We start from the raw sequence: 24,746 nt of genomic DNA on the forward strand, positions 1-24,746 counted from the left end.
CAAGTCAAGTCAACAGTATTTATAGAGCACTTTCAAACAGCCATCGCTGCATACAAAGTGCTGTACATGGAGCAATTTAACATGCACAATAAACAGTAAGACAAATCGGTAGTAAAGGCGGTAGAAAGCACCAAACAGTAAAACCAAGAACAAATCTAAGTCATGCTGAGTCGAATGCCAAAGAATACAAGTGGGTTTTGAGGAGGGTTTTGAAGATGGGCAGCGAGGAGGCTTGCCGAATGTTCAGTGGGAGGTCATTCCAGAGAGAGGGACCAGCAACAGAAAAGGCTCGATCCCTTCTGAGCCTCAGTTTAGTTCTTGGTACTTCTAATAAAGTCTGTGCTATGATGTTCATTTTGACTTCTTATGAGTTAAATAGTTTTTTTTTTTCTAGACAATGGTCTTTTTTTCTTTTTTTTTTTTTTCTGTGAACCCGCATCCCACCTCTTCTTCTCTGTCTTCAACCACCAAGAGCTGAATTTCCACTGCTGCCCTGTAGGTTAACATCAAAGATGGCGGTCGTTGTAAAACCATACCGATCTGGTATGGATTTCTTTGGCTGAACCCTCAGAAATGTTCGGCAAAGTTTTAAGGAGGATGCCCTTCCTGATGCAACTTTCTGTATTTACCAGGGCTTAAGACCAGCCTACAGCACTCGTTTGTGCACACAGTTGATCTGAATTTAGATTTTTAAGAACATTAGCATCGCAAGAGCATTTATTATTATTATTAATAATAATAATAATAACAATAACATTATTAAATGAGCAAAAATGGAATCTGTTTTCTACTTTGACACAGAAGAGGGTTGAAATACTCTAGAATATATTGTGATAAGAAGGAAGCATGAGGAAGCTAAATGTACTTAGTCAAAAGTGCAGTCAATGAAATAGGGTGTCGCAAAGGCCACTAATCACTACAGTTTTTGCAAGTATAGTATTCCCTTGCCCTGGAGTGACATGGCAAAATTACTGCCTAGAAAGAAGATTTTCTATTCCAGGCTGCAGTCCAGCACCAGTTTGTCAAGTTTTTTGATCGTGACACTTCCCCCAAAGGAAGTACACGTGTATTGGCTCTGATTGGTGTCTGCTGTGATTTGTGTTTGGATGTGAGTTTGCAGAGTGTACAAGTATACAGGTGTGCTCTATTAACACAGTTAAACTGAGAAGGACGAATCCCAAGGTTGCACCTGAAATCCAACAATGCTAGCGTCACATAACTGCTCCCTCATTAAGGCTGATGTGTACAGTGTAATGGAGAATAATCTAATCATTACTCATGACAAACATGAATGCCAGCACAAGTCTGCACGCTGCGTGCAAGCCAAAAGCCTCCAAAATGCAGGCACAAGCAATGAACGTACAAAGTGTGAATACAGAATCAAGTACACCTCAGAGTTAAGGAGAGCTATTTTTTAATAATGTATGAGGTGGCATGTTGCCACAAGGAAACGGAAGGCCTCATGGTGTAGAAGTTTAATTATCTGTCCGCCGTGTAATCATATGAAAACAGCTTACCACTCGTCTTTTATTAAACCTCTTCGAGTTGTTAAAGCTGAAGGGGCACGCTAATGAATTATTGAACAAACTTGCAGAGAACGTGTACATTGCACAGCCTCCCGCTTGCAAGTTTTCTTAAGGCCGGTGGGAATACTCCTTTGGACGATGGGGCTCGCTTTCATGTGAGCAGCTGGACCCAGAAAAGGAGTCAGCAGTGTCGTGTGCAATTTTGGGTCAAACACGGGGAGGAATGCTCTGATTTTTGTTTTTCTTTTCACACTTTGTTTTGTCCCCCCAATGGATTCTACAGATGGGAATCAATTCTGCACAAAAGTGACATGTGGACATTAGTGGTGCTGAGGCTGCTGTGCTTCATTTTACCTCTGGGACAACAAGCATCGCCAATGACTTTCGATCGCTGCTGCTGAGCATTTAATAAAACACATCAGAACCGTAATTGTAGGACTAGAGAGAACAAGGTCTGAATTTCCAAGTGTTGTTACATCACAAGTAGTGAGGCTCTCCTCTGTTACATAACAGCTTTCTCTCAGGTGAGAGCAGAGAAGCAATTAATGCTTCTGCCACTTCTGAAATTCGATGTGTCACTAACTCTGAGCACACGTTATCTGCTGTGTGTGTGAAACTAACAGACGTTGGACCTTTGGAGTCCAACCTTTAACGTCGGAACAGCTTCATGTAAAGTTCTCACACAGCTACTATGAACACAGCACTTATGAGCTACCAGTGAATACACAAAGCTTTAGTGTTAGTCAATCAAGTCAGTCAAATCTTTGTTTCTTGCATGCATGGTCAATAAATCAGATTCTGATGGACATGGATGGATGTAGAAAACATGACAATCGAGAGCATCTGGTTTAGGTTTGTCATTTTTTTATTGTGTGTGGTGCAAAGAGCAGGAAGCTTATTGCTGCCTCCAGCAAGGCGGAAACAACATTGCAACCAGCCTTTGCAAACGGAAATTTCGAATTGCACCTCCAGCAGTTGTCCCATGGGATTCTTAAAACATAAAACTCGGATCTGAATGGATCCGCGGCATGCTTTTGATATAACATCAAACATCATCAGCAGGAAATCAGTGCGTATGGACTTAAGTACAAAAGAGAGGGAATGCCCCCTGAATCGGAATTGCATTCTATTTCACCTCAGCCAAGATTTAAAAGCAGCTTTACCTTTTGAATACAAGCATATTTTGAATGAGTAACAAAAATGTATTGATTTTAGATTTTAGATTTCAAACAAATTGGCTCCCCGCCTTCGTACCTGGATGCCCTCTGTGCCGGGCTGCTGCAGCAGTTTGACTGTGCGTGTGTGTGCTGTCTTTTGACCGCGGCCATCATGCCAGGTTAGGTTGCTGCCTCCGGAGCGACGTGGCAGCTGGTAGCTCAGCTCCTCAGCCGACAGCGTATGCTCCAGGGAGGCGCGGCAAAAGCTGAAGCTGGACGCCGCTGAGAAACGACATAAGAAGAGGGAAGTGACCCACGGTCATATTACAATGACCTTGAATACCGATTTTCCAAATGAGCAACAAAGGCAGCAATATAAGGAGTGATTATCTTCTGAAGCAGAAAGGGCCACATTCACTCTTGATTTCATGCTTTGTAGATTGAGGGCTGAGAATTTGAGCTACATTATGTAATCAAGCAATTAGTGCTTGGCTAAGCCACGAAATTCCTCTTGAATCACAATTATTTAATTTGCCATAAATTGTGGACAATTCTGTGGTTTGTAGGACAAGTTGAAGGAAGATTCCTGCGTACACCGTCCTCCTAGACGTACTGCACATCATTGTCAGTACACACAGACAGACACACAAACACGCACGCAGGCACGCACGCACAGACACACACACACACACACACACACACACACACACGCCTCCAGTGGTTTTCCGGCCACACCCAGTTCGTTCAAGTTAAATCTTTCAAATCCCATCCATCTCTTTTGGTGTGCCGCAGGGCTCTGTCTCAGGCCCCCTACTCTTTATTGGCTACATTTTACCTCTTGGCAATATTTTCCCTGAATTCAATCTACCCAGTGTGCATCTGATGTCAATTCAACATCAACATGACCTCAAAATTCAATCTTCAACATCATATTGATGTCAAACTGACGTCATGAGCACGCTGGGTCCACTTTCACTGTTACTGATACTCAGCCCTACCTCTCCACTAAAACTCATCGTCACACTTCCTCCTTGCTTGCTAGCTGACTACTTGTTTGGAATCAAACACTGATTCTCCTTCAACATTATACAACTCAAAAGTGATAAATTCTGGTTTTGGGTACCAAGTCTACACTATCCAAAATTGTCAAGCATTCCAATATACTTGACCGTTCACTTACATTTGAAAAAGACATCAACACTCTTATCCGTAAAGTTAAAAACAGATTAGGCTTTCTCTACTGGAATAAATCCTCATTAAAGCAGTTTAGTAAAATGTCACAATGACTCTCCATCCAATCTTGAAGTCATATAGATCTGCTTCAAAAGCCTCCTGGACTTTGTATACCATACTGCCATCCGTTTTGTCACCAGTGCTGTCTTTCACACTCACCACTGAACTATACACCCAAGACAATTTGCCCATTCTTTGCTCACACAGACAAATTCACTGGCCTGTATTTATATGCAAAAACACTCATTGGTAAGGCTCAACCCTATGTTTGCTCTCTGCTCACCATATGCCCACACGCTCCCTTTCAGCAATTTCATTAACCTCTTCTTACCCAAGTCTTCTTTTAAATCATCTATCCCAAATGACTGGAACACTCTGGAAGAAATAAAAAAATGTCACCTCATTTCCCCCAATATCATAATTTAAAAAATGAGTACATCAGGGTCGCCCAACCTGGCCGAAGATCTACTTTTCAAGCAGCTAACCTCCCGCGATCAACCCATTACCACACGTGCATGCATCCACACACACAAACACACACAAATGTACCATGATGAGCAACAGCCGTAACAGACCCCAACATGAACGAAACTGAAAATCAAAATGGAAATTACCGCAGACCAAATTGGGAGACCTATTGTACACCCTTTTGCAGCGTGCTAAGTACAGAAGAACCACCATTGTAGCTCGTGTGTACCGTTTTAAAATGCTGCTCCAGATTCCCTTACTTTGCCAGTGAAATTGATGCATTGCAGATCACACAAACTTTGAATGACACTAAACAGAAAATAGCGATATCTCAATGGATCTGATCATTAGCTGCAATTGCTGATGACTTTATTGTCAACGTGAAACTGATAGGATCCTTCGGGTGGAGAGTACACTAGCGAAAAAAATGTATAAACATATCTGCCCTCCTATATATTGAAAATGTTCTCCGTTTTATTTTGTTTTACGCAAGTAATTTTGTTCACTGCTTTCCCATCTCTCCATTCATCCGTTCAAAAAAATGGAAGGCAAACTAGATGCAAGTTGTCCAAAAGATATATGAAAGAAGAATGAGTAATCGAGCCATTCTATCCAGCAATAAAGGATATTTCTCTACACACCATTGATACCTGATGTGTGATATCATAACTCAGAAGGTTCTTCAGTCAGCAACTGCAAGATCAGAGCTTAGCCATGATGGAGGCAAAACAATAAAAAATTAGAGTGAAGATGAAAATAAGAGTTACAGCCTGCAGGAATTACTGATCTGATTGCCTCACTACTGATTCGCTACTATCTATATACGCGGGTTTTTGTAACTTTATCTGACTTTTCCTTTTTTCCCCCCACTGGATTTTTCTCTGCCTTTTTGTAGTTGGCAGGTCTATTGGGTCATCAGGACAAACTGGAGTAATTACCACCAGCCAGACTGTGACGAAGGAGTCACAGGAGGGAACATGGGAAGCTGAAGTAACTTGCCAGCCTCAAGACCTGCCAATCGGAGAGAAAGAGCCAAACCGAGACAGACAAGAAAGACTGCAAAGCTGGTTATCATTTTCACAATTATGTGACATATTCTGACATGTTGGGATAACAAATTTTCCTTTTGTCTGTCTGATGCATCTAGGATAGCTTTGTGAACCTAAGTCAGCTCAGTTAGCTTCATAGTTTAGCTCACCAATTGCTGGTCAAATACTTAATGTCGCTTCTGCATTTAATTGAGAAACTGAAAAAGCAATAGATTAGACACCACGGAGACTGTAATTTTGAACCTGTAGCATTTAAAACAGCGATCATTATTCGAGTATAGACATCGATAAATAGTCTATACCAAGAGTAGAGTACTTCTCTGTGTCCCTAATACTTGATATTGCTGTTATGCACTTTAAAATCATGCAGCCTCCTGCTTTGATGTCGAACTGCAATCCGTAACATTCTGAAGAAAAGTGGTTGGAAATATCGAGCTGCTAGAAACTTCTTCAAACACAGCGGGCACAGTGGACCAGGGCCAAATCCTGCATCTGGTCATGTTGTTTGGCTAGGACTACAATGGAAGTAAGTAGAAGCCACTCATGTCTCAGAGGTGATTAACATCTTCACTGGTCAACATCATGAGTCATCCGTCACCTTTCTGTCTCAACACTCAGTACTTGATGAGCTTGGACAACTGCCAAATATACTTTGCCCTATTTGTCAGTAACTGATGTTGAATTATCTCTCCCTGTCCTTGACAGCATGCCCTTAACCACTTCCAGAAGGGAGACGTCATTGAATGAAAAATGGCAAAAGGAGGCAGGAAGAATCATGAGGAAGCGTGTTCTGTGTCAAAGACCAAACAAGTATTGGGAGGTGTAATGGATTCCAGGCATCTGGTAAGACTTTTACTCTGTACAATAATTGCCCCACCGGAAGAACACTTGTGAACCAACCTAGCCCGAACCCCACTCTCCTTATTTTCGCCTGTTTCCTCTTCTTTGTGGCCATACGCTTGACAATGTTTTTGTGGTTCATTAAAAATACCACACTATAGTATGTTATAGATGGAGTGTCAAAACCTGATACATAGTCAGTTTTTCCATTGCAACGCACTTGGAGGTGCTCAATCACATGGTGTGTTTTGAAGAAATTCCAACTGTAATACATTTTTTGAAGGACGACTTCGGACATGCTGTCTTGTGTGGGGCCAAAAGGGCTCAAGCTGAATCCATGTAAAATTCACCAATTAAGCACAATCTCAAGCCTTTATCTATGGATGTGGGTGCATTTTTGAAAGCTCCACAAAAATCAGAACTTAGCAAGAAACACAGTTGAGAGGCCTAGTTCAAGGTAAAGAGCACTAAAATTCGACGGCAAAGTCATAGACAGGTGTTTGCGTGTGTGTGTGTGTGTGTGTGTGTGTGTGTGTGTGTCTGGATGTGTGTGCAGACAGACGGTAGAGAGGTCATAGCACCTCCGCCCACTGAAGTGTAACCTCATATCAACTCTTCATGGCAGCAAAGCAAATCTACTATGCAGAGCAGAAGCGAAATCTCAAGGGTGTTTCTTCACAAAAGGTAATTAAGCAGTTTGGCACATCATTGTCGAAGGTCGTTCCGAGCCAAGTCCCACCTTCGATTAACATTACTCATTTGACTCCAAAAGAGAACATTTACCTTGGTCTGTACAGTTTTTGTTGGATTTCTGCATAACCTTGGTACCAGCTTAAAGGATAGAATTGGACAGGATTTTGCAGGCCTCGGTAGAAGAATGCAGAGGTGTATTTTAGCTGCATATTGCCATCGTCTTCATCCCCAACAACTTTCTATTCAACTCAAACATCACATTTCTCTCCATTGCCTGAGTCATCGTCAAAATCACTGTCATTCCACTGTGACTTGAAAGTGTGTGAAACTTCATCACAAGGTGATTTCATGCCTGCAGATAGAGCTGATTCAAAATGTATAGTACAAGCAGAGAAATTCCGTCAATTCCCAAAAAGGCCATGGTACATCTGCAAATGAATAGCATTTGTTTGTGCTCTAATATGTTGGAGGTGAAGCACGGGGTTATCTGTGATGGCTCCACTCTTCAATACCTGGCGCTAAGCCCAGGAATGAGCCATGAAATTACTCAATTTTGAGAACGTGCTTTGGGATAAATATAAAACCCAGAACCCAGGCTTTTACCCATGAAGCATTGCAGTCCATTATCCACTCTGACACGAGACAATGTTGCGGAGGCTGGGTCTGAGGTTTACTTTTCACTAGCTATCACTGTCACTCAGCCAGGCATGTTTGGGCATCCACAATGGAGGCTGATAGAAGATAACAACACACCAACTCTCATCAGGACACAGGCGAGGAAATGCCGACTAAATCTGTGTATAAATGCGTGCGTTAGTCAAAGCTGGCAGGCTCATGCATATGTGAATATGACTCACAGAGACAGCATGGAGACTCAGACAGCCATATATCTGTAGAATTCTCTTCTGTGTTGGTTTGGATCACATGGTCTGAACGAAGTTCGTTGCTCAGACCCCGCAAGCAAGTGTGTGGACGAAAGATGGATTCTGCATTCACTCTGCAGGCAATTGGGGCTCACAGTTCACCGCAAGGTTGAGAACTCAGGTGGATTTGTCATTTCTGTTATGATTCTTTTAGACACCTTTACCCTGAGAGAATTCAGTCTCAGAAAACCAGAGGATGCCCGGTTCATCTGGGGCTCAAAAGGGAAAACTAACAGTGTACGTTCAATGTTCACTTTAAATATGACAGTGTCTATATATCATTACATTATCTGTGACTCTGAGCTTGCGACACATCTACTTGTGCCACTCGCAAAGCTAAATAAAAAACAATTTCACTATTTTTGGAGTTGTGAGAGCTACAATGCTGCGCGAGGGCTGCAACAATTAATCGAATAACTCGAACGATTTGATTACAAAGAAATGCCAAAGGCACTTGGGATCATTTCAGATGGAACAATGAAGATAAAATGCAATGCGCTCCACAACAGCATGTCTGCAATCACCAACTCAAGGCAACATATCGATGTTAGCGGATTTATTATAGCCTACACTCACTAGTTAGAGCAGATAGGAATGGCCCCACAAGTGGTCAAGGACAACTCACAGTATATTTTCAATTACTTTATTGAACAAGTAGGAAGAAATCAAACACAAAATAAGCACATTAATTCACAAGCTGTCAATAGCCATAACTCAAGAGGTGCAATCAACACGCAGCCTATCAGCCAATCGACTCTACACTCTCATCTCTTGACACCCATTTCACTCGCCAAACCAGACCCCACCTTTTAGTTGCGGATACAGTACTACAGTTGAATGTGAGCATAAACCCCAACTGGACTAAAATAATACATGCACATGTTTTGTTTAATAAAGCACCATCGATTTTTATTCGATTGTTCGATTCACCCATGGGGCGATCAATAGAAAACACAATGCTAAAAACATACAATAGTTGCAGCAATGCGCGTGTTTGCATGTATGCTTGTGTAACTTGCAATCTGTCCATCTTGGACTGCAGTGACATTGGCTGATTTAAATCAGATTTTTAGTCAAGCCTGATTCAGATCGAAGAAAACAATACCGTTGGATACAAACTATTCCACTCATTTGATGTAATTCACTCATTCTAAACCACCACGTTGTTGCGCATGCACTCAAGGTCAATTCTGCCTTGAGTGAATTTGCATAAGGCAACAACTCAATTTGTCTCATTCTATTTTGAGATTTGATCAACTTCATTTGGAACTAATCAAATCACCCGTTTTTATATGCGACCACTGTGCATGCATGACCCAGTAGCCACGTTAAATCTTCTCATTTGTCAAATCCATACAAATTAGCCACAGACAGTGCATGTACCGTGGAAAAAGACATTATAAGCGTGTATCAGCCAGAGCAGAACTGTTAACGATATTGGAAAGGTCAGGCTAACTTATACTAAATGCAGGTGGTTGAATAGTTCTGACATGCACCATTCACATCAAGGACAATCATTTTCATTAGGTATTTCATTAGCGATGCCACCTAAAAAGAGCTGACCTTATTTTCCAGCTTTCAAATTACAACAATGAGATATGATCACATTTTTGTTGGAAAAAAAAAATTCCATGTTCTCCATCCATCCATCCATCCATCCTCGACAGCGCTTATCCTATTCAGGGTCACGGGGTGCTGGAGCCTATCCCAACTGACTTTGGGTGAAAGGCGGTCTCCATCCTGAACTGGTCACCAGTCAGTTGCAGGGAACAGATGGAGACGAACCACCATTTCCACTCACATCCACACCGAGTCGGAACTGACCTCATGTTGCCTGCACACTCAGGCGAGTGTACTGCCACACCATTCACAAGACCAGATACACTCTCTGTGTAAATTAATATCTACATTGCAACAACATTAAAGAAAGTTCCAGACGGTATTTGGGGAGTACACAATTAATCACCAAACATGCTGATAGATTAAGTCATCAAGATATCAACTATATTACCAAAGCACACGTTAAGAGTAAAAATACCTTCAGTTAGAGCCTGCCAGGTAGCCAACACACTCAGTCTGGTAACCATTGAGAAACCAACAACGTACACGATCATGTGATTTCGTGTTAAGAGTCCAAAACAGATGATTGTCCTGTGCAGAGCTTAAACTTGCCAGAAAGAAGTGACCGCTTTTGAGCATTCCACTTTCATAGACTTCTCTTCCAAAGGATTTGTCACATGTGGTCTATAAATCATTTGGCCGCACTGATGATGTGGCCTGCTGAGTGATTGGCATGCAGTTGGGTGCACGGATCGATATTATATTGAGTGTCCTTAGCCAACGCCGACCACACAAGCATGCCACGCCATTGATGCATACGTGTCACAGACCGAGGTGACAAATGAGAAGAAATGTCTGAGTGATGTAGCGTGTCTAAAAAAACACCCAGTCAATAACGCTAAATGTAGCAGCGCACACAGACGCGCCCGCTCGCACAAATACAAATGCAATCGATCATTGTGGGGTTTGCAAACAAAGACGTGAATAAATGGGCATTGTTAGAGTTCGTTGATGAACTGGTCAATGCTTTACCGGCATCCACATAGAGACACGCTAAAAGGAATATAAAAAGACGCCATTCGCGCTTTAAAATAGCTTTGTAATAATTTTGGTGGAATTATTTTTTTTTCCATTTTACTTTTTAAAAATAAGAACAGGGTCTATCAATTGAACATCTAGTTTCATGGGTTGTAATGCCGACAAAGCAATCCATAAACCTGTCATGATTTTAGCATTGCGCTGTAGTTGACACAGGGGTTCATCCACTTCCAGTCACGAACGATCTCGGCGGAAGGTGGTCTCCAAGTCACCACTTCACAGATCAAGATTGAGAAAGTACGTGGTGCTCCATGAAAATAGAACCCGTAATGTCAACATTTAAAAGTGTGCTACCTGCATATGCCATACGCTTGGTTTCAGTCTGGACAAACAAAATAAATATACTGAAAGTGCTTCGAAAACAAATCACTTTCCCGTTTCTTCTCTAACAAAAGCTCGCTGAAGGAGCACAACAGGGAGTGGTGGAAAATGTGCCGATTCGGGTGACGTTGAGCTAGACTGTCCCAGTGAAACGGGCAAGCAGAGTTCATCATTCCATTCACATAAGACCCACGAAACAGCAGCTTTGGTGTCAGTGGTGCTTGTTCTCCACTAAGGGTGCAGAATATAACTTGAAGCTTTGAAGTTGCCTTGAGTTTGTTGTGCTCCTGAGTGACTGGATGCAAGTGGCTCTAATCTTTCCCAGAGGGGGAGGCAACAGACAGACTGAAAGACCAAAGAGGAAGAGATGCAGAAGGTGGCGCATTGGACCACACAGCAAATGTGAGGCAGTACTGCTGACACAGGTGAGTGGAGAAATGCGGCAATGGCCACTGGCAAAAAAAAAAAAAAAAGCACAGACATACAGCTTGTTTTCATGCAAACTGTCCAAGAATTGTATGTACAATATAACAAAGGCAAACTGTCACCATTTTGTTTTGTTACCGCTCTGGATTTTTGGTTTCTCCCTTTGCAATTTCCATGGAGAGTGTTGGTGGGCGCAGTCTCCTGTGTTACATCTGTAGGCAATTGTCATCAGCACAGTAAGTAAATGCAGTAAAGATGGAGGGAGGATGCTGTTATTGTTCTTTGCTTGTCGTCAATGTATTTTGCTACTTTCATGCTTGTCCCTCACCAGTTCCATTCGTGGTTACTTTTCGTCAGACGTTTTGCTAACAAGTCCTCCTCTGATTTTATCTTTTATATTGTTGCCTAGCAGAGGTTTTTGGTTTTGTGGAAATATGCAAAAACAGATTTGTTGTCATTATTTGCTTTTGGATTCTCAATCAGTGTTCTTACATAAACAGGTATGACTGGGCTGACAGAGAGCAAATCACGCAACTTTAGTTCGTGTGTTATTCCCTAATTTCTGTGTAACTCGTCTTCCCCTTCAAATAAGAAAAAAAGTCTTACTCTTCTGCTGGGATTTCATGCAAACCTTTGTGCAAACCCCTATTTGAGCTTGTTCTGTGTAATTTAATCTTAATATTAGATGACATATTATGAAATGTAGATATCTTTCCTTAATTTGACATTGCATTTTCAATGCAAATTTTGCATTTTAAGATTGTTTTTTTTTTTGTTTGGCAAAAAATGGTGAAAAAAAACATTTCTTAGAAACAAGTGCTTTGTTTGCAGTATACAACCCAAGGCATGTCTATGGGTACACTTACGACTGGCTCATTAGTCAAATTATTGGGTCAGACTGTTTGTTTGTTTTTTTCTTCAATAAAAAAACTTAGGCTTGTCAAAACAAAATGACTCTTCCGTGAGCCAATGTTTTGTTTCGTGTTTCAACTTCATAAGTGACACACACTTCAACGTGGTTTTTCGCTTCACCTTTTCTGTGCATGCTTTGGAAGTGACCAAAAAAACCTTTACGGTTAATGATTATAGCACAATTTGAATGTGGATGAATGGTAGTGGGAGATTTATTGAAGCACCAAGGGGTTTTGTCTCTCTCGACTTAAATGCCATGTTGTCAGCTGTACACCTGCTTTGCCTCCTCATCGAGCCAGTTCATTCAGATTGACAGGCACCTCCTCGCCCACTCACAAGCATCCTGTCAGGTTGAAAAAGAGACAGCTGCTTGAAAAAAAAAACAGTTTAAGAAGAAATAGATCAAGCAATTCAACCTCGTTTGGAGTACTTCTGCACCCTTGCAGACAAATACACGTATCAATAGATGCAAAGTGCTGAAAGGAGCTTCTTTTTCAAGGCCAAACGATCCAGAGGGAACGGCTGTACCCCCACGCAGTGAGACATCTCCTTCAGATCAGGTATTGTCTAATTAAGTCTCTCTGTGAATATCATCGCAGTACATTTCACTTAAATTGCCTGGCGAACATCCCCTTCATTAAAAGCGAATGTTGAAAAAATAAATGAGATGATTTATTGATTTTCCCGACCGATTTTCTCTTTGCCTTGCAGTCAAGTGAGCGTTGACTGTTTTCACACCACGACTGTACAGTGTAACCTCATTTCCACTAAGAAGTCAGTCCAGTTTAGAATAGTCAATCTGCACTTTGTCACACCAGTTTACAGCGCTTGGTAATGACAGATGATGTGCAGTTCTAAGTGTCTAATACAAAAGTTGCCACGCTATGAGTCCATCATTCTCCTAAGCAAGTTTTAATAAACAAATGCTTTGACATGACAACAGTCATACTCTTATTGCAACTTTTACCTTAAAGTATGTTTCCTGTAAAAGAATGTAAGTTGATTGAATTTACAGAATGCAAAATTTAAGATTAAAACCTATTTACTGGATGTGTAGGCATTATGAGAAGATACCCCTCCCCTGAAGCTTTTTAGACCGTGGACACTATATGTGATTTGTGTCACTTTTCCCAAACTGAAAAGCATTCTCTTTGTCACAGGCAGCCCTGCAGTGCGAATGTATTACTAAAATGTAGTTATACTTTGCACATGTGCTCGTATATGCATGTGCGTGTGCGTATGCATGGGTGTGGACGTATTCTCTTGCAGCGCAACGGTGACCTGGAACGTAGGGCGAGATGGCGAATTGACAGCATATAGTCTGCCGTGTAACTCTGACTGACGGTTTTGTGACCTCAGCAACCTCCCACTACACTCTGGTCATGCATTTGTGTTAACAGCTGTCATTTCTAGCTAAATCCAACAACATGTATTCAACCTAACTGCATACAATTAACCACAGACTGATGGAAAAGAGAGAAAATGGTGACTCGAGATTGATTTTAAAAGAATATGTCGGTTGCTTGATTTTAAAACTCAAAAGTCTCAAAGGCCCTCCGTTAACTTTGTTTCACAGATTATAAAAGGATCTTTTTTTTTTCTTTTCGTCCCATTGCAGCTCGTTGGAGACTCACTCTCTCCCACTCTTATGGAACAAATCCCTACTAATCTAAGGATAAGGGACAGCAGCCACATATCATAATGGCTTTCTACAAAATCAGGTCAAAAGGGTGCAGACAAGCAAAAGAGCATGATTGTACATGGAGTACGCAGGGTACACCGAGGCACAGGCATTCGAGTCACAGACCAAAGCTTGTAAAATCTTTAAAACAATGTAGACAAAAGACAAGTGACATCAAAGGATGGACTGAGGTATTATTTTCTAAATGGCCAAGCATGTGCACACACAGCAGTATAATGGTAAGTCTCTGAAAATGGTCCTTCTTTTTTTCCATGTCCCACACATACTGCTCTTCTACAAACCCAATCTAATCAAGTTGCGACCTTGTGTTAAACATAAATAAAACCAGAACACTCCTTTTTTGCAAATAATCATTAATTTAGAATTTTATGGCTGTAACACATTCCAAAAAAGATGAAACAGGGTCATGTTTACCACTGTGTTATATCACCTTGTCTTTGAACAACATTCAATAAACATTTGGGAACTGAGGACACTAATTGTTGAAGCTTTGTAGGTGGAATTCATTCGCATTCTTGCTTAATGTACACTTCAGCTGTTCAACTGTCTGGGATATCCATTGTCGTATTTTGACCGACATATCGCGCCACATACTTTCAATGGGAGACAGGTCGGCAAGTCTAGTACCAGTACTGGTTCACTAGGAAGCCACCCTGTTGTAGCATGTGCAGAATGTGGTTTGGCATTGTCTTACTGAAGTAAGCAGGAGCATCCATGAAAAAAAACCAAAAACGTTAGGACGGCAGCATATGTTTCTCCAAAACCTATATGTACCTTTCAGCATGAATAGCATCTTCACAGATGTTAAGTTACCGATGCCACTGGCACTAACAGAGCCACATAGTATCTCAGATGCTGGCTTTGACCTTTGGCATCTATAATGTTTCTTTTCCTCTCTGCCCGGAGGACAGAACATCCACAATTTCCAAAAACGATTTCAAATGTGGACTCGTCAGACCACAGAACACTTTGCAACAGGTCATCTGAGATGAGCTCGGGCCCAGAGAAGACAGAAACTGTCGACTTCAAGCCACATTGTCAGTGAATGACAGGACTGGCACAGAGAGAAAGAGAACCATCACATGGTAACTGTATGTTATTTACTGGATCTGACAATCATCATCTCTAGGGTAAAAGCATATCAAATATTGTTTGTGTGTGCGTGCGTGTGTGTGTGTGTGTGTGTGTGTGTGTGTGTGTGTGTGTGTGTGTGTGTGTGTGTGTGTGTGTGTGTGTGAGAGAGAGAGAGAGAGGAGAGTAGTTAGAACTGCATTTAAATCTCCCGAGTCCGACCTCAACCGCATAGCTGACACGCAGACACTTTGTCGCCCGTTGAAATAATTGAGGGCTCATTTGAGTGCCACTGGGACAGTCAAAGCAGTATTTTCGTCATTCATCACTGCCCCGCGCACCAGGCTGCTGGATAGCATGAGGTGAGGAAGGTAACTAGCAGGAAGCAATTAGAAGAGGAGCAGAAAGAAAGATCGTTCTAAACTGCCTCTCACAACCATGGCAAGAACCACATATCATGTTGTTAAGCTTGTGAGAGCCAATTGCAATTGCTTTTCAAGTGCATGAATGTGACTTGTGCTCCCTGAGTCATGAGAACTGAAACCGAAGCCAATAGCCATTTGGTCTAATGGGCAATCTGCAGCACAGACTGCAGTGACCCCCAGCACTGAGTAGGAGGAGAAGGCGAACCTATTAACAACGAGTGGGAAGCTCCAGGCCCACCCTATCACACAAGGCCGCACTTAATTAGACTGTTTGTTTAGCAGGCACTAATGGGAAGATTGCAAATGGTGGGGAAATGGCGGATGCCAATTGCTCTCCTTGAAACCTGTCAGCTGAAAGTCATGTGGCCAAGGATGAGGCTGAAATGTGTGTTTGGGGCTTTAATGTTCTGGTCATGGTAGTTGCTGAGGAGCTGGACAGATGGTAGTTGCTGAAGAGCAAAGGATTAAACTCAATAAAAGGGGAAAGTGAGTAACAATGTGCAAACAATGCACAAACAAGCGCATCCATCCTTAAATTAAGATACAGACATTTGAGGTTCCTGGAGGTTGAGTTGGCAAATAGATGGAGGTTGCCAATTTAATTCTCCCCCCCCCCCTCCATTGTGGGGGTTATGTTCAAGTGGAATCTTTAATATAGAAATACTTGATCTAAATAATCTTTAGGCATGTTTTTATCCACCCGAAGTCTGAGGGCTCTGATGTAGAAACATTTATGTGCGTGACCTCCTCTAAGACACCGAAAGTTTCAGGGAGCCATTTGTCCAAGTGGCTTACGTTTCACAGAGCCGTTTATTTAAAGGTTTGTTACACCCCCACACTCCCACTCCCCTGTTTCTAAATGATCATAAGCCCTGATGGCATTTAAAAATGTCTTGCACAGCTAAGGAATTTGTTGAGCTGTTGGTGGTTTTACAAGCAACCAAAAGTTGAATCCGTGGCTACAAGAGCAATGTTTTGAACGTGCACCCAGGACGAGGAGAAAATGTTGTGATCATTGGTATAGTTTCCAGCGCCTACCGATATTTCAAAAGAGAACCTCAACGTTGTACCTGTGCTCCTTTGATTTAGGTACAACATAAGAGGCGCATCGAACTTTTTGCTTGCATTACGACAAAACACTGGATGTCATTACAATGTATTTGTTTTAAAGTACAATACGGAGTCCATTTTTTTTCCTTTCATTTGGGGAGGCTGGAATGCATGAATGGTATTTCAATTCATTTCAATGATGACGTTAAAGTATTGAAAATAATTTGAAATATGAGTGTTTTTAGTTAAGACTGTGCTCGCAGAACCAATTCAACTCATCTCAAGGCACTGCTGTAGTTGGTAAAGTCAGTATCAATAGTGTGGTTCATCAAGATTATAATACTCACATGAAATTTTACCCAATTAGAAATACCTTCAAAAATATGGCACCCATTTTTACCATCAAACCGACACCTATTCAGACCCTTTCTCCCGTCTCCTTAATTAAAGGGGAGAAATTGGATACGGACCTACGAGCACAATTCAGAGAGAAGGAACCGGGGTGTGAGTTGTTGGACTTAAATATTCTGGCACTGAATATGAGAAGTGAGGCCTTGTCACTTGAAGAAATGTTGGAGGATGCCAAGGTTAGCAGTGAGGTCAGACTGGATGAGACAGTTGAAGTGTGACCAACGGAATCCAAAATCCAGCATGTGCGCTGGGGCTAATCCGCTGCTGATTTTTATTGAACACTGCTCTTTCCTCCTCCTCCTCATCACACCTGAAAGGCCGAAGCGTGTGGATGTTTATCCACTGATTCATTTATTCATCTGTCGTGCCACAGGTCAGAGGCACGTTTCATAAATGGATCTTTTGCATAACACAGCAAATTGAGAACTTTTTGGATGAAGAAGCAGCAGTTAATGATAATAATAATAATAATAATAATAATAATAATAAAAAGAAATACAGGAGACTTCACAGTTTAATTTGTTCCACAACTACACAACAACCCAAAACACAGATTTCTCAAATCATCTTTTCCCACAGGAATGAATGGAAAAAACATGAATGAAATAAAGTGAATCAGCACTCATAACATTGTACTTTAGGGGAAAAAAATCTTACAGTAATGACATACAGTATTTAAATACAGTTAAAAACAATAAAGCATTTTTTTCCAATAACACATCAGTTAAATGGCAGTTGAAGACAGATGGTCATAATGTTTATTGAGACTTCTCAACACCTCTCAACTCATCAGGAGGAACTATTAGTCGTTCCTCACAGATGATAAAGAATACTAAATATGTGTGTACTGTTATATTGTAGAAGTGTTGCTGCAATCTGTGACCTGTTGCCTAAATAAATTGGTAATGTACCGGTAGTGAGTGTTCTTTTCAATTACTGTACTTAAGATTTTTAAGATTTTTTTTTTGCAGTTTTTGATTTTATTCAAAATTAAGACACCGATTTATATTTAAGAACGTAGGACACTTTATGTTGATTATTTTTATGTGCATAAATATTTATTCATAAGTAAAGTTAGCTATTTCTTTCTTTTTTAAATTAGCCTTTTATTTCCAAATAGTTCTAAAGATATCATGATGGTATCAATGGAGTTCCAAAGTTGAATAAACCAGACACTGATAGCACATCACTCTGTTTTAAAGGGGCCACCACCTGAGATGGCTAAAAACTGGAAGATTTTACTGCTTAACTCATATTCCACACAACACAACATTAATCAGAATGCTGACTTTAGACTAGTCGGGCTGTATGGAAATCATTATTGTAAACACAATGTTTGTGTTGACTGCCCTTTAAGTCTTATTGTTTTAATATTTTTCATCCAAAATGCTTTGCGCTGGTTATGGAGTACTTGGATGGAAAAAAAAATATTTCACAAGGGATACATCATTGAAAAAGGGTTGAGTATCAGTGGATTAAATTGTTCCATATAACACCGCATCATTGATGAAACACGATAAACAGTTGGGTTCTTTCATTAACTCAATGTTTGGATTGTTTGTGTTGGGTCAAAATTCTGGTTTATTTCTTTTGGAAAATAACCAAATAGTTGGTTCAAATTAAACATTTATTGGGTTATCTGCCTGTAATGTTTTCGTTGGGTCAAAAATCAACCAATCAAGTCTGACTGGTGGCCATGACACCCATCTACACGCTCAGTACTGTGTTCAATTCAAGACTTTTGGCATTTGGATTTCTTCATTTATCGCTGTTTTGGTAAGTACACGTTTTAATTTTTTCAAACCATCACACTGCCTTGTAACTGCATGTATGTTGGACAAGGCGTGTGCAGGAATCATAAAAAAACGCCTCGTGACGCTAAGGCATTGTGAGCTGGGTGAAAATTCAATGACCCAATTTTTTTTTGGGCTCAAATTGACCCAAGTGTGAGTCGGTCCTTTTTTAACACAGAAAGTGGCTCAAATTTCACCCCAAATTACTTATTAGTGACCCAAGTGTTTTTAAAGTGTTACATTTAATATGCCCATTGACTGTGCAAATGACGACATTTAAAAATACAGTCTAGAGTGCAGCCAGGGCAAGAAACAAAGCTTTTTTGAGTTATCTAGATAAACACAGGTGAGCTGAAGTTTAAAATAAATGGCAAGTGCATATTCTATTTGGCTCGTATCTTTCTAGAGTCACCAGGCAATGTGGATTTAAAAAAAAAGTTAATTTACAACCCTGATGCAAAAACATATGTATTTGAGGTTCCTCTTAAACAATCTTCATTAGCGAAGCCTACACAAGCCCAAACAAATCTTTTCTCAATCGTCGATCTTTTTGTCTGCGGTGTCATTATCCTACTCTGGCCAGAATACTGGCTCAAGCTAGGTGGGCCAGCTGTGCCAATCAGAATGGCATGTGCATGCATGTGTGTGGCTTCAACAGGCTTCTCCATCTCCAAACATTAAACAGAGTGACATATCGTGTGCTGCGAGGATGTGGAGGTGGGCGGATGGTTGGTCACTAGCTCGCACGCTCTTTAAAAAGCATGCAAGAGATCCTGCAAGTGGGCTTCTTGACAGATTTCCAGCATATTACGATTGACAACCGAGGCCAAAAGGTGGTTTGCCATCAGCGCGGGGTCAGCCAAATGGAGGTTATTCCCGGCAGGCGATGTAACACACGCCTGGAAGGCAACAAAGGGTGTGTTTGTCTGCTAAACTAACAGCCCCACAACAACACCTACCCTCGTCCTCACACCCACTGGGGGTGCTGGCTGCCCTTCTGCTTCATCTGCATGTTCACACAAACACACGCGAGCCGCAATGCACACAACCACATGACATGCACATTCAAGAGCTGCGGCATATCGAGAAAGTCTCACTGGGGGAGGCACAGTATCACGCAGGCTGAATGAGCAAAAAGCTATGTGACACAATCACGAATTTATTAGATGTATTTTGTTTCAACATAACCTTGGATGCAATTCCTCCTGACAAATAAAAGAAATCCATTTCGAAAAATGTGAATAATGTGGGTTGTAACCAACTTGAGTCCTTTACTGCGAAAACTGTTTACCTAATCGCTAAAGTATTTTTTTAGTACTTGTACCCAATAACCAATTAATCAACTGATCAGTTTAAAAAAAATCACATATATATATATACATATATATATATACTGTATATATGTGTGTGTACACACACACACACATATATACCTGTAATGACAAGAAAACAGACCCAATGATTCCACCTTTTTGTGCAAAAGTCTATTATTATTTGTGGTTTTGGTTAGATTGGGTGTAAATGTCATGTATAACAAAGAATACTTCCTATCCTGTATAATTCTTGCTTTATTCTTATTCAAAGAAAAAACATGATTAACAGTAATAGGATTATTCATTATAAACATTTTGCAATATCCTTGTTTATGTCACTAACTAATCTTTTTTTACACGCTTAAGCACTATCGATACAAGTTCCTGAAGGTAAAAAATGTCATCTATCAGACATAATGTTAAAATAAAAGCCCTACAAATGGCCGACAATGACCCACAACCATGTACCACCATACGCCATGGCTGACAAAGTTCAAAATACCAAAATTGGAGCATCACAAACTGCAGTGCATTAAATCAACAGGTGATAATGTAAACTTTTACACAGCGTGTGTTTTCGTCTCATTGACAGTGAAGCTAGGTCAGCAGAACTGGAGATAAATAGATGGTTCGCTTTTGTGCTTCGATGCAGCTCTGTGCTTGGCTCCATGCTGCTCGGGCTGATGTACTGTATATGTGCGTGTGTCATACATATGTCTTGTGCAAATGGATGGAAGCAAGCCAACATGCATTGTAAGGAATAGTAGAGGTCTTGGAAAGCCTGCATGCAGAGCTTGGCCACGCGCACATATTGTGAGTGAATACACGTTCACAACGACACATTCACAAACGTATAATCCTGCTGGAAATGAGGGATGGAGCTCTCCTCTGAAACAAAAGATCCAGTACAGTGCACAGACTTGGCATTGACCACAATGTGTCTGGTGGCATTGTACATACTGTTGTGGCACTGCATGCCAGTTTTCCTGAGCAAAAAAAAAAAAAAAAAAAAGGCATGATGAATTACACCATCTCTGGCGTGTGGCTATGAATCAACCATAAAGACACTGAATGTAAGCAGGCAGTAATGTCTCTCATTAATTTAGAAGTAAAGCACATGTCAACTGTAAATTCATCACTTTGCTGTATGTTGTATCAGCCCCACCAAACAAAGAAAGTGCATCCTTCTCACAAATAGAAATCAATGCATTTGGGGTGCTCTGATCGATCGGTGGTCGATAATTATTGGTCGATATTTGTGGGAAAAGTGCATGAGCGGTGAAACCAGTCAAAGCCTCTGAAGGTCGGTGGATCACCCTACGTATATAATTGTACAGTACTGCTAAGAGACACACAATTTTTAAAAAAAAGTGAGACATGTTAGCATTTAAATATGACACACCTTCAGCTCCTGGTAACAGAAGCACAAATAACTTTATAAATGAAATGTATTGCCTCTCGCAATGCTTTCTGGGAATCGAGTGGCTAAATCATATGACACGCCTGTGCAGTGTTGCTGCGTTCTGTTCATTGGCGTCACAAAAACAAAAGGAAAAACAAACAAACAAGGACGTATGCTCTGTATTGATAGCACGGGTTTTGGTCTGGACACAAAAGTCAGTCTTGTAAAAAGTCCTTGAGAAATGAGCAGGCTGTGTCTTATTTGCAATCCACATGCATAAGCTTTGCCTTCTCTTGGAACAAGCGTCACCACCGGCAGAAGGCAACCATTAGCAATCGCATCTCGCTTCGTTTCGCTCGTCTCAAACCTTCAATGGCCGCAAAGAGTTTGAGAATGGGTGGCAGTTGCTGGCTGGATTTGTTGAGTTTGATCGTTGCAGTAATCTCAATAGTCAGTCTCATATTTATCTATTGCCGTATTTACAGTGTAGCAGAACACTCATGATATGACGGCACGACAGATTTCTTCTTCTTCAAGGTTACGTCGGTGTGATCCAGTGTTCACTTGGAAACCTAACTTGAAGTTAGTTACTTGAAGCACTGTCATCTTCCTTCGACAACTTTTAGTCTACTTAATGAAATTAATTATTAATTATCCATTTCATACTCCAGCAGATTTGGCAACAGGAATATAACACCCATTTAAACCCAAATGAAATTTCATTGTATTCTGTAATTTGGTTTAATTCTAACTGGAATACAAGGCTCTATGTAGACACGTGAGTCATGGTTATTTTTGGGTTTAATCTGGATCAGACATTTGCAAACAGCTGCTTTAACTTGGGAATGAGAACATTTCCCGCTTTTTTTCTGACATGTTACAGATCATCATGGTAACTGAATCATCATTTGTGCATTTTATGCAACGTCTATATGAAGCAACGTCTTGTTTTTGAATAAAAGCAGGATGGAAATTTGACAATGTTTTTTAATCCGATGAATCAATTTAAAAAACAAAAAACTGACGAATCTATTATTTAAGAAAAATCAGTAGTTGTAACTCTAAAATTTAAACCGAATCCACTTGACCAGCATTGGTATTGGTAGCTCACACACAGGGATGATCGGTAGCAGCAGCTTAAAACCTGGGTCAGAACATCCCTGCAATGCTTAAGAAAAGAGAAAACTGTGTGCAAAACATCTCTTGTGTATAAGAAAACGAAGATATCAAGTTTTTCATAAACAAATTGGGGCAAAACTGTAACCAATGCTGCTCTTCAATGCATCACCTAAAGAGACTACACACAAATCTAAACGGATGCTCGTCAGCAACTTGTAAATAAACTTCTTCAATCTTTTTGGACAACCCCCCCCTTTCATCTTTAAATAGAACAACACACTGTAAAAGGGTTTCAGGAGTACCGAGGGCACTCAATCAATGATGCATAAGCAAACTATGGATTAATTAAAAACGAGCCCCGTGTTTGACTAAGCGAGCAGACTTGTGTGTGTGTGTGTGTGTGTGTGTGTGTGTGTGTGTGTGTGTGTGTGTGTGTGTGTGTGTGTGTGTGTGTGTGTGTGTGTGTGTGTGTGTGTGTGTGTGTGCCATCTGTAGTAGGAATGAACCTTCAGTTGACAAGAAAGACACAGTAAAAATATCATGCACAGAGGGAGGCTTTAATTCGGCCTCACTCGCCTGTAGCAAACACAAGCTAGCTAGCCTAGCACAAGCATGACAACAAATTGATAAATAAGAGCACCCAGGAAGCACGTTCTGTGCCTCCACCAAGATACCTCTAAAATCAATGCAGAAATGGCCACCACTGTGAGCTTGGTATAGAGCAGGGGTGGGCAAACCTTTTGGCTCTGGGGCCGCATTGACTTTTAAAATTTGACAGAAGGGCCAGGTCAGCACGAGCATTGGTACATTAAAAAAAAAAACTGCATTTGTTGACAGTCCAAATCAAACATCAACAGAACCAAAGCATGAAAGTACGGTATTAATATACTTTTTTTAAATGACAAAAGTGTTGTTGATGACCTATTTTAGCCTGTGCATCGCTGCAGATGGGTTGTGATCAGACCAGTAGAAGTAGAGCGATACAGAGGTACTAGGTGGTCGAAAAGATTGCCCCGCCCCCCCGTGTTCTGCAACTTCAAGTCAATGCGCCACCTGGCGGTGAAATGCCTGTCGTTACAAGTCCAATTGAAATGAATGCAATCATTCACATCGAACCTTAATTGTGGACCAACCTTCGGCGGACCGGATTAAAAAGACCAACGGGCCGGATTCGGCCCGCGGGCCGTAGTTTGCCCACCACTGGTATAGAGTGTTAAATTGGTAAGTTGCGATCAATACCAGGGCCGTGTATGTGTAGACTAAAGCAAACAAACAAACACTTGTTAAATTCTTTTCCATTTTATATCTGTTCAGTGCTTTCGGTTGATTTTCTTTTTCAATCCAATTATGCCAATTATTTGCTCATTAAAATTAATAAATTGGGTGCTTATTTCCTGTTCACATACACGGGCGGGAAGGAAACAGAGGCGTAGCACTTTCAGTGCCTCCAACAAGCATGTGCACATTCATTGTCGCAGGCAGTTATAGGCATCGCTGCTGTTTCTCATATCGTCAATATATGCGTTTTATCATGTACTCCACATGCTGACATTCAATAGTCTGTCCAATATGTTTAATGAACGTGAGGGACCTATTCACTCTTTCTGACTGGCCAGAAAAGTGACTGAAAATGCATGGTGGAGTCAAGAAGGGGCCGTGCTGTGCTCCATTGGCGTAATGCGTAGAAGAAGTGCGGTGCTCTTTTCAGAGAGAGATATACTGCATAACCACTACAGGAAGCCTCGGCAGGTCGAGGACATCCAGACCTAGCCATCATTCTGAACCGGAGGTCGCCAGCGATCTCTTCCTTGCACTTGCGGTAACTGTGTTTGGCTCCAGTAAATTAATCACACTCTAACTAGTCCAATTCTTGACTGATTTTGACATGGATTGCTTTGTCAGAAACATCAGGCATGCAGTTATGATACATGGGTATTTTTATAATTAAGACTTCCATAATAGTAGAGATAAAGGCAACACCAAATGCTTTTTAATTTAAAAAAAAAGGGGGTCAGTAAAAAAGAACAACAGCAGTGAACTTAGAGTAAAGATCCATCCATCCATTTTCCGAACCGCTTGATCCTCACAAGGGTCGCGGGGGGTGCTGGAGCCTATCCCAGCCATCTCCGGGCAGTAGGCGGGGGACACCCTGAATCAGTTGCCAGCCAATCGCAGGGCACACAGAGACGAACAACCATCCACGCCCACACTCACACCTAGGGACAATTTAGAGCGTCCAATTAGCCTGACATGC

At 41.1% G+C, this 24,746-nt stretch overlaps 1 protein-coding gene across 2 annotated transcripts in view; it reads right to left on the reverse strand.

Annotated features, from left to right (window-relative positions):
* Nucleotides 1-24,746, reverse strand: part of samd10b (sterile alpha motif domain containing 10b) — a 58,035-nt gene that overhangs the window by 29,454 nt on the left and 3,835 nt on the right. The window contains exons 1-2 of one of the 2 annotated variants that reach the window (XM_086124685.1): nucleotides 9,928-10,051; nucleotides 2,781-2,965 (exon numbers count right to left, since the gene is read on the reverse strand). In XM_086124685.1, the coding sequence (XP_085980811.1) occupies nucleotides 2,781-2,965; nucleotides 9,928-10,003 (261 nt within the window). In that variant the 5' untranslated portion in view covers nucleotides 10,004-10,051. Of the gene's footprint in view, nucleotides 1-2,780; nucleotides 2,966-9,927; nucleotides 10,052-24,746 lie in introns of those variants that run through there. The other variant, XM_086124693.1, reaches the window with a different exon arrangement.

This window comes from Hippocampus guttulatus, chromosome 1, assembly GCF_054856545.1.
Source record: "Hippocampus guttulatus isolate MCC_2025c chromosome 1, RoL_Hgut_1.0, whole genome shotgun sequence".
NCBI lineage: Eukaryota > Metazoa > Chordata > Actinopteri > Syngnathiformes > Syngnathidae > Hippocampus > Hippocampus guttulatus.